Source organism: Tamandua tetradactyla, chromosome 5 (genome assembly GCF_023851605.1).
Source record: "Tamandua tetradactyla isolate mTamTet1 chromosome 5, mTamTet1.pri, whole genome shotgun sequence".
In the NCBI taxonomy this organism is placed as follows: domain Eukaryota; kingdom Metazoa; phylum Chordata; class Mammalia; order Pilosa; family Myrmecophagidae; genus Tamandua; species Tamandua tetradactyla.
In genome coordinates this window covers 34,288,513-34,304,487 of record NC_135331.1, presented here as the reverse complement: position 1 = coordinate 34,304,487, position 15,975 = coordinate 34,288,513, and the positions used below count along the sequence as shown (strand labels likewise).

The following is a 15,975-nucleotide window of genomic DNA, read 5'->3' as shown; positions in this document are numbered from 1 at the left end:
TGCCTCAGCAATGGGGCGAAAGTGTCGTGGAGTGGCATACAGGTCTGGAGTCAGGTTCCTGAGTCAAATCTCTAATTGACTCTGAGCAGGTCACAATCTCTCCGAGCCTCAGTTTCCTCATCTGAAAAAGAGCACATATACCGTGAGGATTGAAGAGGTGAAGTATGTAATACCCCTTCCCTCAGCAACTGGGAGCTAGTCTTATCAGAAAGCCATGCAACGTGGGAAGTGAAGAACCCAAGTCATGTCAGCAATATTCCAGGGTTGGTAAACAGAATTCCAGTCCCAAAGAGTTGGTAAATAGAATTCCAGTTCCAAAGAAACCTATAGCCATAAAGACTTTACAAGTGCAATGTCACCTGTTTATCAAATAGAGAAACTCAGTCCCAAAGAAAACTAGTACCGCCCGCCCATTTCCCACCACCCCATTCTGTCCACTTACTTATGAACGCTCGCAGGACATCCTGCCACATAGGTAAGTGGGTTTCCAGTTCCTGGAGCGCCTAGCAGCCAAGAGCAGATTGTCAATAATTAAGACTGAGCCCAAATCATGGTAATAATTACTACCATCTATAGAAGTCTTTACAAAACAACCGCGCTCTGATTTTGAAGAGCACAACGTTGTACCTTCCTATCCTAGAAGCCTGGGCCAGTCTCCGCTTATAAGTCACGAGGGGAAGTGAACTTCACCTCGACGTTTATCTACAAAAAAGGAAGAGTCGCTACGCCCCCATTCCCGCGGGAACTCAAATCCGACAAAGCGGAAGCTCGGGAGACGCCGCTAGCATAGGACCGGGAGGAAGGGATTCGAACCCCCAAATACAAAAGAAAAGCTCCCCTTCATGACTCACCACGCGAGTCCCAGAGGAGCCGCACACTCATGGCAGCGCCTGAGTGGCGCTAAACGGCAGATACAAACGCCGCCCTGATCCAATCAAATCACCCTCCGACGTGGTTGGACCAATTAGAAGCCGCGGATGTAGTCGTCAAAGCGTAGCCTCAGAACCCACTGGGGGTTGTAGTTTAGGTCGCAGAGCGGAACTCGGCTTCCAGGTTTCCCCCGGTGATTCCGCCCCCTCGGGTCCAGCAGCCAATCAGCAGCACGGATCTGATCGGCCAGCCACACCCCCTTTTGCTCACTAGCGACCGCGGCGACTGAGGCAGCGGGCCAAATGTGGGGTGGTAGGGCCAGAGTCCTGCTCCGGGTATGGGAGTTGTGGCTGGCAGGGGTTCCCGGGAGGGGACCGCTGAGCTCCAGTGCTGCGTCCCAGGCGCGAAGCAACACCTCCCGATGTTGGAAGTGCGGCGGCCCCGGGGGCGCCGTGCTGGGGGACGCGTTCTTCTGTCCGCAGTGCCGCGCGCTGCAGCCCCCCGACCCCTCGCGTGACTACTTCAGCCTCATGAATTGGTACGGGCAGAGGCTTCGGGAAATGGGCCGGGGCAAGAGACGTCCGGGATCGGTCTGCGAGAGGGCAAGGCCGACCGGGCTTGGGAAGGAGGTGGAACTGAGAAGGAAGGTGGGTGGAGGCCTGGAGAGCAGGGGTTGGGGACCGGGCCTGGGAGCAGGAAGGTTGGGATTCGCCCTGAGGGGGGCCGGGGGCGGGAGTTAAGGGGCGGGGCCGGGAAAGAGGGAACTTGAGAGGCAAGATCAGGAAGTTTAACGTTGGATGAGATTAAAGAAAGGAATATTGAGGTGTAGCCCAAGATGAGGATATAAAAGCACGAAAAATTTAAAATTGTGGAAGGGGTTATAAGAAAGCCTGGGAATTAGAAGGTAAGGGTTGAGAAATGGGTATTGCCCCCTTTTGTTCTGAAAGGTAAGAAACTTAAAGAGGTGGTGACGTCTAGATGGAACTGGACTGGTCGTGTCATTGGACAGACAATGGGAAGAGAAAATGAAAAGATTGGATTAAAGGAAACTGGAAGATGGGGATGAAGGGCCTTGGAAAGATGGGGTGGGATTCAGGATTATCCCTTCCCTCAACTCTAGGATCGGACTCCACCTGACACTTAGCACTTACTACGTACTGCAGTTATGCTAGTCTTTAAGTTCATCAGGAGTACTGACCTTGTTCCTACCTCAGGGCCTTTGTATTCCCTGATCCACATCATTCAGGTCTCACCTGAATTATCTCTTCACCCACCCCATCTTTATGACCCTGTTTTGTTTTTTTTTCGTAGCACCTACCACTTTTGAAAATTATCCCTGTTTCCTTATTTTTTGCATCTTCCCTCATGAAAACAGGAACCAGGCCTATGGTAGACAAATCTTTATTTGTTAGATGAATTTAATCTCCTGATTTCTTTTCAGCAACCGTTCCTTCAGAGTTGACACCACCAAGCTCCAGCATAAGTACCAGCAACTACAGCGTCTTATCCATCCAGATTTTTTCAGCAAGAGGTCTCAGGTAGCCTTGTTGGCACCCTGAATCATACCGAACACATATGTACAAACTGGGTGGGTAGTAGCAGCCTGTGGTTATGTGATTTTCGGGAACAGAGCTGGACATTCAGCTCCACCCTGTGACAGCCTGACCCCTGCCAGGCAAGCCCTGGAGTTGTCAAGCACTCACAGCTTTTATCTGACTTCCCAGAAAAGTCTCGAACTGGTCAGTTGAAAATAAAGACTACTTATCCCACAGCACTTACACTTTGTACTTTGGCTACCTCCTTAGGTTTCTCCCAGCAGCATTTTATAAAATAATTTGTCAATGTAAGATGGCTGATTTGGACGATAATAAGGCTATCTTCATTTCACTCTAACAGACTGAAAAGGACTTCTCAGAGAAGCATTCAGCCCTGGTGAATGAGGCCTATAAGACTCTTCTGGCCCCCCTAAGCAGGGGACTATACCTGGTAAGGTGATTTCCCAACCCTTCCCCGTGTGACTGCCTGATATCCATTGTACTGTGAGACAGTTGCCCCCCCTGTATTAAGCAAAAGATTACTTGAGAAATACTTGAGACCTGAATTAGTCCAGAAACGGAACAGTATTTAGTCTGTAAGATACTACATGAATGTAGTTTTCTCTGCAAATGTTACTTGCCTCAAATGCATCTTCTTAAACCATTTTTCATAAATTTCAAGGATTTGATGGTGATGGCTTTTGGAGAAAGGCAATTTTTGCTTTGTTTTGGGAGGAAGAGATAAGCATCTTAGAATCCAGAAAATTCTAGAATTGAATAGAAACTTTACAAACATTCAGTTCAGTCCCCTGAATGGAAGAATGACTCCCCAAGCGTCACATGGTTGCAAGTAGCGTGGGATCTAGACCCAGTGTCCTGTCCCTGGTTCAGGCTATTGGCACTCTGCCCTCATGCTTTTGTTATTGGTTCAACTTAAGTTTTCCTCATAAGAGAAAGCATGTTCTGAAGGGTGAGTAAGATTTGCATGACTCTAGCCATAGTTTCTTATTTTCCCTACTTTATGCCCCAATAGCTAAAGCTCTGTGGAATCGAGATTGATGAAGGGACAGATTATGAAATGGACAGGGAATTCCTCATGCAAATAATGGAAATCAATGAAAAACTCGCAGAAGCTCAAAGTGAAGCTGCCACAAAAGAAGTAGAATCCATTGTTAGAGGTAAAAAATAAAATACCCCCAAATTCATGTAATTGCTAATATGAGTACATGTCTAAAGTTAAGTGAAAAATGCATGTAAATGCATTGGAGGTCATAATGATTCAGGGAATATTTTTTTCTTGACCATACTCAAACTACTTTTGTCTGGAGATTAGTCTTGCAGCATCCCTAACCATTTGCAAGGCAAGAGGATTAAATCTCTGGTAACCAAGAATGAAAGACTATTTTGATGATTATAATGTTCCTTCATTAAGATACTATTAATTGGAGCTAAAGGGACGCAGATTGTGCAACAGCACTGATTGTTGAAACTCAGATGGATAGCACAATGTTACCTGATTGTAGCACAATAATGTAAGTACACTGAATGAAGCTGAATGTGAGAAGGATAGAGGGAGGAGGGCTGGGGGCACATATGAAACCAGAAGGAAAGATAGACAATAAAGACTGAGATGATATAGTCGAGAAATGCGTTGAGTGTACAATGATAGTGACTAAATGTACAAATTAAAAAACATTTATGCATGAGGAAGAACAAAGGAATATTGCAGGGTGTTGAAAATAGATGGTCATTTATATTTTAAAACCTCAATTTCTGTGTGAGACTAAAGCAAAAAAAAGTTTATTTAGTTCAAAATTTATATTTCGTCTAGTACATTTCCTAATATAGCTTATATGGACAGGTTAATTGAACACCGTAAGTACATGGAACTTTGAATAGGGCATGCGATTTTGTAGGTTTGTCCAGTGTGATGCCCCGATAAATCCCAGAGTAATTTGAACAGTGAATAAAGATGTAATTGCAAAATCCCCTTGGGGGAATGGTGAGAAAGGGGAAAAAATTCAACTTCCCCATTTGGAGAATGCCTAATATTTTCACAAGCAGTGGGGACAACTGAATCAGTAGGCGGAGCAATTAATCTTGGGGTTTTTCATATGAAACTTACCCTGCAAAGAATAGTCTAAGCCTCCTTAAAATTAGGCCTAAGAGTCACACTCAGAGAACCTCTTTTGTCACCACAGATGTGGCCTTTCAGCCAGCACAGCAAGCAAAGTCGCTGCCCTTCCCCTCTCTACATGGGACATGACTCCCTGGGGTGTAAACTTCCCTTGCAGCGTGGGACAGAAATTCTAGAATGAGCTGGGGCTCAGCATCAAAGGATTGAGAAAACATTCTTGACCAAAAGGGGGAAGAGAGAAATGAGACAAAATAAAGTGTCAGTGGCTGAGAGATTTCAGAGTCCAGAGGTTATCCTGGAGGTTATTCTTACTCATTGTATAGACATCCCCTTTTTAGTTTAAGGTGTATTAGAGAGGCTAGAGGGAAGTGCCTGAGACCATAGAGCTGTGTTCCAGTAGAAAAAAAAAGGTACTATGTCTAATGAGGAAAAAGGGCTTCAGAAGTTAATGGAAATGCCTAAGGCCACACAACAGATACACAGCAGATACACATTGAAACCATGTTCTTCTGAGCTCTTATTGCTGCATTTTCCATATTATTCCATAGAACAGGCTCCACAGTTTTCACTCAGACTGTATGCATTCGTGTTCTTTCACAGATGTTTGGGATGTGCCCACTGTGTGTCACATACCAAGCTTGACACTGAAGAATACAGCAGTGAACTAAGAAAGACGTGGCCCATCCCTTCATAGAGTTTACATATTCCAGCTCCATATGTCCAAAATGGAATTCACGAGGTTCTTCCTTACCGCTACCACCCCGAAAGAAAAAAGTGAAACTACTCCTCTCCCAATTTTCCCTCCCCAAGAAAATGTCACCATCCAGTTGTGCAAGTCGAACACTAAGGAGACGTCCTTAACAGCCTTATTCTCCCTTATCCCCATAGACAATCTGTCACCAAGCCATGAAGAGTTGACCTCCTAAGAGTGTCTCAAATCCATGTACCCATCTCTATTTTCACTGCCACCACCGTGTTTCAAACTACATTATCTCTTACCTGTATCACTACTCTACACTTATATGATCTTTTTTTTTTATTTTATTTTTAATTTTTTCAATAGAGAAGTTCTGGATTTACAGATCATACATAAAATACAGGATTCCCATACACCACCCCACCACCAATACTTGCATTAGTGTGGAAAATTTGTTACAACTGATGATACTTTTTTGGTAAATTCTGTTTTTTTAACAGTAGTTAAACATTTGTTAACAACTGATGATTATTGAAGTAGTACTATAACGACTATTCATAATTTACATAGTATTTTCCCCATATTCTCGACCTACAATAATTTTTTTTTTCTATGCATGTCTTTATTTCATCACCCATCTACTCATACACTGGATAAAGGGAGTGTCAGTCATAAATTTTTTACAATCACACAGTCTTATAATTAAAGCTACATAGCTATAGGAATCAAGGCTACAGGATTACACTTCAACAATTTCAGGTATTTCCTTCTGACTATTCTGATACACTAGAAACTAAAATGAAATGTCTATATCATGAGCCAGAAGTCGTAATCATCTGTTAAATCCTAATTTCTCAGTTTACACCTCCTCCCTCTCAGCTGATCATTCTCTCAGTCTTCAGAACCTCTGAGCAATGATCATTTTGGCTTCTTTGTTCTGGAAAGGGGTGTCAAATTTATGAAATAGAAGAATGAGACTGGTTGATGTCCTTAGACTGGTACATCTGGGTTTCAGGGCTTTATCTGGCATAGGAACAATCTGGAGGCCTTAAGTTTCTGAAAAAATAAACTCACTAAGTTGAATATTTATAAAGTCTTAGATAGAGCCCAGCGTGTTCTTTACAGTTTCTAGGAATACTGTTGGCTGGGGCTTGACATACTCTGTCAACTTGCAGTATCTGGCAGAAGCTTGTATGAGAGTAACTTCCAGAATAGCCTCAACTCTATTTGAAATCTCTTAGCTACTGAAACCTTACTTGGTTTCATTTCTTTTCCCCATTTTGGTCAAGAAGGCATTTTCAATCCCACAATGCCAGGGCCAGGCTCATCCCTGGGAGTCATTTCCCACCTAGTGGGGAGGGTAATGAGTTTATTTGCAGAGTTGGCGTAGAGAAACAGGCCACATCTGAGCAACAAAGGAGGTTCTCTGGGGGTGACTCTTAGGCATAATTATAAAGTAGACTTAGCTTTACCATTGCTGAAATAGGTTTCACCAGGACAAGTCTCAAAATTGAGGGTTTGACATTTTAAACTGGGAGTCTCTGATGCTTGAGAGAATATCAGGAATTACCCAGGTGGGGAAGTTTAATAGTTCCACATTTTTTCTCCAGTCCCTCAAGGGGACTTTGTAAAAACTTTTTTATTTTCTGCCCAAAATTCTTGGGAATATATCAGAGTTTTACATTAAGCTGTATGGAGTAACAAGATCTCATTCCCAATTTTAGGTTCCTTGTATTTAGGTTGTTTATATACACTGACCAGACAGTTTAATTAGATAGTATGTGTTCTAGTTTGCTAGCTCCTGGAATGCAATATACCAGAAACAGAATGGCTTTTAAAAAGGGAAATTTAATGAGTTACTAGTTTACAGTTCTAAGGCCGAGAAAATGTCCCAATTAAAACAAGTCTATAGAAGAATCACATGATCATCTCAATTGATGCAGAGAAGGCATTTGACAAGATTCAACATCCTTTCCTGTTGAAAACACTTCAAAAAATAGGAATACAAGGGAACTTCCTTAAAATGATAGAGGGAATATATGAAAAACCCACAGCTAATATCATCCTCAATGGGGAAAAATAGAAAACTTTCCCCCTAAGATCAGGAACAAGACAAGGATGTCCACTATCACAACTATTATTCAACATTGTGTTGGAGGTTCTAGCCAGAGAAATTAGACAAGAAAAAGAAATACAAGGCATCAAAATTGGAAAGGAAGAAGTAAAACTATCACTGTTTGCAGACGATATGATACTGTACGTCGAAAACCTGGAAAAATCCACAACAAAACTACTAGAGCTAATAAATGAGTACAGCAAAGTAGCAGGTTACAAGATCAACATTCAAAAATCTGTAGCATTTCTATACACTAGTAATGAACAAGCTGAGGGGGAAATCAAGAAACGAATCCCATTTACAATTGCAACTAAAAGAATAAAATACCTAGGAATAAATTTAACTAAAGAGACAAAAAACCTATATAAAGAAAACTACAAAAAACTGTTAAAAGAAATCACAGAAGACCTAAATAGATGGAAGGGCATACCATGTTCATGGATTGGAAGACTAAATATAGTTAAGATGTCAATCGTACCTAAATTGATTTACAGATTCAATGCAATACCAATCAAAATCCCTACAACTTATTTTTCAGAAATAGAAAAACCAATAAGCAAATTTATCTGGAAGGGCAGGGTGCCCCGAATTGCTAAAAACATCTTGAGGAAAAAAAACGAAGCTGGAGGTCTCGCGCTGCCTGACTTTAAGGCGTATTATGAAGCCACAGTGGTCAAAACAGCATGGTATTGGCATAAAGATAGATATATCGACCAATGGAATCGAATAGAGTGCTCAGATATAGACCCTCTCATCTATGGACATTTGATCTTTGATAAGGCAGTCAAGCCAACTCACCTGGGACAGAACAGTCTCTTCAATAAATGGTGCCTAGAGAACTGGATATCCATATGCAAAAGAATGAAAGAAGACCCATATCTCACACTCTATATAAAAGTTAACTCAAAATGGATCAAAGATCTAAACATTAGGTCTAAGACCATAAAACAGTTAGAGGAAAATGTTGGGAGATATCTTATGAAACTTACAATTGGAGGCGGTTTTATGTACCTTAAACCTAAAGCAAGAGCACTGAAGAAGGAAATAAATAAATGGGAACTCCTCAAAATTAAACACTTTTGTGCATCAAAGAACTTCATCAAGAAAGTAGAAAGACAGCCTACACAATGGGAGACAATATTTGGAAATAACATATCAGATAAAGGTCTAGTATCCAGAATTTTAAAGAGATTGTTCAACTTAACAACAGAAAGACAGCCAACCCAATTACAAAATGGGAAAAAGACTTGAACAGACACCTACCAGAAGAGGAAATACAAATGGCCAAAAGGCACATGAAGAGATGTTCGATCTCCCTGGCCATTAGAGAAATGCAAATCAAAACCACAATGAGATATCATCTCACACCCACCAGAATGGCCATTATCAACAAAACAGAAAATGACAAGTGCTGGAGAGGATGCGGAGAAAGAGGCACACTTATCCACTGTTGGTGGGAATGTCAAATGGTGCTACCACTGTGGAAGGCCGTTTGGCAGTTCCTCAAAAAGCTGAATATAGAATTGCCATACGACCCAACAATACCATTGCTGGGTATCTACTCAAAGGACTTAAGGGCAAAGACACAAACGGACATTTGCACACCAATGTTTATAGCAGCGTTATTTACAATTGCAAAGAGATGGAAACAGCCAAAATGTCCATCAACAGACGAGTGGCTAAACAAACTGTGGTATATACATACGATGGAATATTATGCAGCTTTAAGACAGGATAAACTTATGAAGCATGTAATAACATGGATGGACCTAGAGAATATTATGCTGAGTGAGTCTAGCCAAAAACTAAAGGACAAATACTGTATGGTCCCACTGATGTGAACCGACATTCGAGAATAAACTTGGAATATGTCATTGGTAACAGAGTCCAGCAGGAGTTAGAAACAGGGTAAGATAATGGGTAATTGGAGCTGAAGGGATACAGACTGTGCAACAGGACTAGATACAAAAACTAAAAAATGGACAGCACAATAATACCTAATTGTAAAGTAATCATGTTAAAACACTGAATGAAGCTGCATCTGAGCTATAGTTTTTTTTTTACTATTATTATTACTTTTATTTTTTTCTCTATATTAACATTCTATATCTTTTTCTGTTGTGTTGCTTGTTCTTCTAAACCGATGCAAATGTACTAAGAAACGATGATCATGCATCTATGTGATGATGTTAAGAATTACTGATTGCATATGTAGAATGGTATGATTTCTAAATGTTGGGTTAATTTCTTTTTTTCCGTTAATTAATAAAAAAAAAAAAAGTCTATAGAAATGTCCAATCTAAGGCATCCAAGGAAAGATACCTTGGTTCAAGAAGGCCGATGAAGTCCAGGGTTTCTCTCTCAAGTGGAAGGGCATGTGGCGAACACAGTCTGAGTTTCTCCTCTGGAAAGGCATATGGTAAACACGGTCAGGGTTCCTCTCTCATCTGGAAGGGCACAGGCAAACACGGCGTCATCTGTTAGCTTCTCCTGGCTTCCTGTGTCATGAAGCTCCCCAAGAGGCATTTTTCTTCTTTATCTCCAAAGGTCGCTTGGCTGGTGGACTCTACTTCTCGTGTCTATGTTGTTCTGCTCTGCTCTCTCTGAATCTCTAGCTTTCTCCAAAATGTTTCCTCTTTTATAGGACTTCAGAAACTAATCAAAACCCACCCAGATGGGTGGAGACATGCCTCTACCTAATCCAGCTTAAAAGCCAGTCTTGATTAAATCACATCTCCAGGGAGATGATCTAATTACAGTTTCAAACATACAATACTGAATAGGGATTAGAAGAAATGGCTGCCTTTACAAAATGGGATTAAGATTAAAACATGGCTTTTCTAGGGTACATACATCATTTCAGACCAGCACAGTGTGCTGTATAAAATTTAAATTTTGAACATAATAAACATCTCTTCCTTTGGTCTCACACAGAATTTGGAATTTTAAACTACAGGCAATATCATCCTTTATCCTGTATTCTAAATTACCAGACCCACTTCATTCATATTTCTAATTGAAGTCTGATCTCTTTTTCAGCTTCTCTAACAGTTGCTCTTTAGAGTAATGCTGACTTTCAGAGCTGCAGAACTCTAACTCTGAGTCTCAAATGTCACACAGATACCTATAGTTCCAAGGAACTACCACGTTATACACAAAGAGCATGGCATCTCAGAATTTAGAAATAACATTTAAAACTGGGGAATTAAAAAAAACTGAGAAATAAATGTGACTGCTGTAAGAGTTTACAATCTAGGAATGTTTACAATGAGCCTTATCAAAATTCTTTACCCTTAATCATCGATTACCCAAACCCTGTCCACCTTCTTTCTCCTGATAACCTATGCTCTCAAATTCAATTCATTATTGAATGAATTTGCTCATTATAATTTTTTATTTGCTCATTATAATTAGTTTATATTAGTGAGACCCTGTGTGATCTTTTTGAAATCCAAATCTAATCATTTAGATTTGGTTTGCTCATTATAATTAGTTTATATTAGTTTGCTCATTGTAATTAGTTTATATTATTGAGACCCTGTGTGATCTTTTTTAAATCCAAATCTAATCATATCACCCCTGACCTTGCTTAAAAACTTTCCCTGGTTTTCCACTGCTTTGCCTCCATTTCAGCCCACTGTCCATTTCCAATCCCTCATGTGTACCGTACACTCACCTACCCCAGGGTCACTGCACATGCTTTTGTTTCTGCTGCTAACCTTTTCCTCCACCCCATCTAGTTAGCACCTCCCTCCTCAGATCTGGGAACAGTCATCACTTCCTCAGAGAATCCTTTCTTGAAATCCCTTTCTATACCTTCTGGCAGCAGGTACCCCTCCTTTGTAGGGCTAATCCTAGTTATAACTATTACTGTTCTATGTGAGTTTTTTTTTAATCAATGTCAACCTCTTCTCTTAGACTGGAAGTTCTACAAAAGCAGAGATCATGTCTGCTTATTGCTTCCTCAGCCCAAAGGGACCGAATAAATATTTGTTAAATGAGTAAATAAAATAATTGACAAAGTTAAAAACAGTAAAATAGAAGTTGTGGTTGGGGGTACTCCTTAGCCATGCTAAGGAGTTTGGTCTTTAATGCTTTCTCTTTTAAAGCATTAGGACCAGATGAGGTGGGGAGAAGAGAAACTTGGGATTTGCAATCAGAAACCCTGGCTGTTCTGCTTGGGAAGGCAGGAGAGTGTGAAGCTCTGGGGTGAGGTAGACCTGGATTCAGACCCACACAATCACTGCCTCTCTGTGATCTTGAGCAAGTGATTTCACCCCCTTTGGAGCCTCAGTTTCTTCATCTGTAGAATGGGGACAATATTCATAGTAGTTACAATTATTAAATTAAATGAGATAAAGCACAGAGAACACTTAACACAGTGCCTGGCACACAGTAAATGCTCAATCAATGGTGGTGGTTATTTTAGTTCTACAGTAAACATTTTACTTTGAGCTGGCACCATCCTTTGGATTAATTCCTAAACTTCCCCAATAAGTACCTGCTGAGGCCCAGATATAGTGAATGTTTAAGGACATAGTGCTAGTTAGTTTTAGGGTCAGGACATCAGAACCTCCAGATTCCTAGTCTGGTGCCCTTTTGTCCATACCACGTTGCTACCTAAGAGTTGAGTTTCCAAACGCTGGACTAGGAGTCCAGTGACTTTGGAGTCTGTTCCCAGCTCTTCCAATCACTAACTGTGTGATAAGGGAAAATCTCCCAATTCCAATTATATACCTTGGCATATAATATATTTGAAGTGCTTTTGAAAGCAGGCACCAAACAAATGATTGATACTGTTCATATCTGGAAAACACACTTATTGTGAAAGTCCTCATTTCCTAATTAGGAAACAACAGAAACATGAGTTAGCTGCTTCTTTACTTCGTTTAGCATCTTCTCTTTTAAAGTACAATATGATGTAAAATAAAATAATTTGGAGGGGTCAGACTGCTTGATGGAAATAATCAATGCATTTCCTTGTCTTTTTTTTTGCATGGGCAGGCACCAGGAATCAAACCTGGGTCTCGGGCATGGCAGGTGAGAACTCTGTCAGTTGAGCCACCGTGGCCCGCCCTATTTCCTGTCTTTTTTTTTTTTTAATGATTCTACAGCCATTTTATGAGCCATAGTGTTTGCCCCTCAGGCCTTTCACAGGATAGAAAACATACTGTAACTAGCATCAGTCAGTGCTGCGCTAAACAGCAGTTTCCATTATGGGACGTGTAGAGACAAAGCTTATGAAGCCTTACGCCTGAATCCAAGCTTTCTGCTTTGTCTTGTTGAAACCAGCATGATTAAAAGGTGTTGTCTTGATATTATGAGTCTGTATAAATAGAAAAATTATGATAATTATTTTCTCTTTCAGCTAAACAGAAAGAATATACTGACAGTGTGAACAGAGCTTTTGAACAAGGTATGTTCTTCATTTGACTTTCTTGTATATGGAAAGGAATTTTAAGCATTAAGACATAACCATTCATTCACTAAGTAGCTATTATATATCCATCCTATAATAGGTACATGAGAAGGTATAAAATATATGAGTCTACATTTCTGCCTTCAAAAATTCAGTCTTCATAGAGAAACATGCTATGTACCCTCAAACAGTGAGGCCCCATTTAAACATTATATATGAGAAATGTTTCCATTCCCCTTGCACAAGTAGGAGAAAATAAGATGGGGTATGTGGGTTGAAGCCAAATGGTCAGGGTCCTGAGGGCAAGACTGAGTACTCAGCATCTAGTAAAGCCTGCACACCTCTTTCTTCTACAAAGCCCAACAGGGGCAGAAGCCCAAGACAAAGCTGTGCCTGAATTACAAGTAGGAAATATTCCTCCTGGTTCCCTTGCCCCTGGCTCTCAGGCTAAAGAGATTGAATCTAGCTACTTTTAAAAAAGAGCAGCCTTTTTTTCCATCCCAAATCTGTGCCACCCCTTTAAGAAAGGAATCATGGCTCTTCAGTTTGGGGATCATTTGATTGCAGGAAGCAGAAAGCCATACAAGCCAGCCCAGATATAGGGAGCTTGTTATAAGGAATCATAGCTATCTCCTAGGATCCAAAGAGAAAGTCCTGAGATGATTGCAGGTGTGAGAACACCTTTTCCGGGGTAGCATTATGGAGCTAGAAAGCAGTCTGGAACCAAGACAGCTGCAGTGCTGGGGTCAGCCCCTCTGCCATTCCATTTTGTCTTCCTCTTCTCTCCTCTCTATAAACCAGTCCCAGATGCTTTCTTATTAGTACACTTTGCTCCAAAATGGCCTCCACACCCATCGTATGACCCATTGGTCCTCCCTGATCTATAAACCTATAAGAACAAGGCTTTTCACCATATGACTAGAGTCTCCTTTGCCCAACTTGAGATTTCTGGGAGAATTTGATTGGCCTTGCTTGAGCCAAGTGTCAATTCCAGCCCAATCAGTTAGAGCCAAGACTTACACAGTGTGCTACCCCTTTGCAGACACTGTAGGAGTCAATCTGAGAAATGGGCAGAGGCAGGTTCTCAAAAGAGGGGAGAGAAATATAGATTAACAACAGAAGAGAAGGGGACCTGGCCCAGTGTGTCTGCCTGAATTGCAATGTCCCCACCCACTGGCTAATAAGTTCAGGCTACACTCCAGCAGGGCACACCCCCAACTCCTTAAGAGGTAGAGCAAACACTCATATCCTAACAAATAAAGCATGACAACCACCTTCCAAGCCCCAGATAGACCCTTTACCATTGCATCCCCCTTCCATGGTAACCACTTAACTAAAGTTTACATTAATCATTGCCATGCTTTTCTTGATAATTTTAGCCCTATGTAAACATAACAGTATATTATTTAGTTTTGCCTATTTTTAAATTTTATTTAAATGGAAACCGTACCTTATATATTCTTCTATGACTTGCTTTTTTGTTTAATATTATATTTTTTGAGTCATCCAGGTTGATGTGGGTGGCTGTAATATATTTTCATTTTGGCATTCATCACATTGTGTTGTGTTTAAGGCACTGTTGACGTTTGGATAGTTCTTTGTTAGGGGGACAGGGTCGGCCATCCTGTGTATTGTAGGGTATAGAGCAGCATCCCTGATGTTTACCCACTAGGTGCCAGTATCATTCCCCTGGTTATGACAACAAAAATGTCCCCAGACATTGCTAATTATCCCATGGCAAGCAAAATTGCCCCTGGTTGAGAGCTGCTGTTTGAAGGTATCTTTCCCAGAAACTATAAGCCCCATGAGGGCAGCTCTGTATCTCGGTACTTGACACAGAACAAGCACTCAGCGCTTCCATATCCTCTTCAGAGTTATGACCACCATGTGTGGCATGAGAAAACTTTTAAAGCACATCCATTTATTACTCGGGGACTGTCTTGAAGAAAATCACACTACTCTTATTTAAAGTCAGAATTCTATAAACAAACATGATCTGGCCTCCTCTTGGTCAATCCCTTTGTCCTCTTGAAACCCAGAGGTCCTCTCTCTCCGTTACTCAAATTTACTGAGCAATTAATTGGACCTCCAGAGCCCAGGGTCTCAGCTTTGATCTGGCTGCCTGGTTGCTTGAAATGCATTGCTTGATGTGAAGCCTGACATTTATTTCTCTATTTATTTCAGACGACTTTGAAAAAGCCAAGGAAATTTTAACAAAGATGAAATACTTTTCAAATATAGAAGAAAAGATCAAGTTAAAGAAGATTCCACTCTAATTGTTGCTAATTCAAAAGTTTTTAAAATAAAGTTCTTACATGTTTCTCTTTTGGCTTCTGGTAATTGAGAATAGATTTGCTTTAACCACTTATATATCATCTTAATTAAACCTGTGACTTAAGCATTAATGGATGACAAAGTTTGTCCTGCCAGAGGGAAGACAGCCTAGTCAAAACATGAGTGATCTGACACTTTACCTACTTAAGGTTGCGTCTACCCCCCACCCAGGCCAATGGATGAGGCGATGGGGATGGGGCCAACTTGAGGCCCTAGATCAGGGGTCAGCAAACTTTTCCTGTAAAGGGTCAAATAGCAAATATTTTAGGCTTTGTGAGCCACATAGCCTCATTACAATTACTCAGCTCTGCCAGTGCAGTACAGAAGCTGTTATAGACAATACATAATGAACAGAGATGGCTGTATTCCAGTTTTATTTACAATCAAGGTGGGAGGCCAGGTTTGACTGTGGGTTTGCCAATCTCTGTGCTGGGACCACATCTTTCTAATGGAATGAGCTTCACCAGGATCGATAGTCTTCATGTTAGACAGTGTGGCTGTTGCACCTTCTGTTTGGTAAAAATGCAAAGCCACCTAAGGTCTCTTTGACCTACAATTCAAAATATAGTGTTCTAGTTTGCTAGCTGCCGGAATGCAACACACCAGAGACAGATTGGCTTTTAATAAAAGGGGATTTATTTTGTTGGTTCTTCAGAGAAAAGGCAGCTAATTTTCCACTGAGGTTCTTTCTTACATGGAAGGCACAGGATGGTCTCTGCTGGTCTTCTCTCCAGGCCCCTGGGATCCAACAACTTTCCCCGGGGTGACTTCTTTCTACATCTCCAAAGGCCTGGGCTGAGCTGCAAGTGCTGAGATGAGGAATACCGAGCTGCTAGGCTGTGCTATATTGCGTTCTCTCATTTAAGC

The 15,975-nt window shown here is 41.1% G+C and overlaps 2 protein-coding genes across 6 annotated transcripts in view; one reads left to right on the top strand and one right to left on the bottom strand.

Annotated features, from left to right (window-relative positions):
* CHEK2 (checkpoint kinase 2) overlaps positions 1–1,491 on the bottom strand; it is a 75,617-nt gene extending 74,126 nt beyond the window's left edge. For 2 of the 4 annotated variants that reach the window (XM_077160664.1, XM_077160663.1), the window contains exons 1-3: positions 852–1,491; positions 443–503; positions 4–121 (exon numbers count right to left, since the gene is read on the bottom strand). The gene's annotated coding sequence lies outside the window, so the exon portion shown is untranslated. Of the gene's footprint in view, positions 1–3; positions 122–442; positions 504–627; positions 821–851 lie in introns of those variants that run through there. The other 2 variants (XM_077160665.1, XM_077160666.1) reach the window with 2 other exon arrangements.
* On the top strand, positions 1,071–15,096 carry HSCB (HscB mitochondrial iron-sulfur cluster cochaperone). 2 transcript variants are annotated; one of them, XM_077160667.1, is made up of 6 exons: positions 1,092–1,408; positions 2,312–2,408; positions 2,767–2,856; positions 3,439–3,583; positions 12,724–12,771; positions 14,959–15,096. In XM_077160667.1, exons 1-6 carry the CDS (start codon positions 1,173–1,175, stop codon positions 15,048–15,050), a joined length of 708 nt encoding a protein of 235 aa, XP_077016782.1. In that variant the 5' UTR covers positions 1,092–1,172; the 3' UTR covers positions 15,051–15,096. The 2 variants fall into 2 exon arrangements, with proteins under 2 accessions (XP_077016783.1, XP_077016782.1); XM_077160668.1 differs by lacking the exon at positions 3,439–3,583 and having other exon boundaries at positions 1,071–1,408.
* Positions 15,097–15,975: the final 879 nt, after the last annotated feature.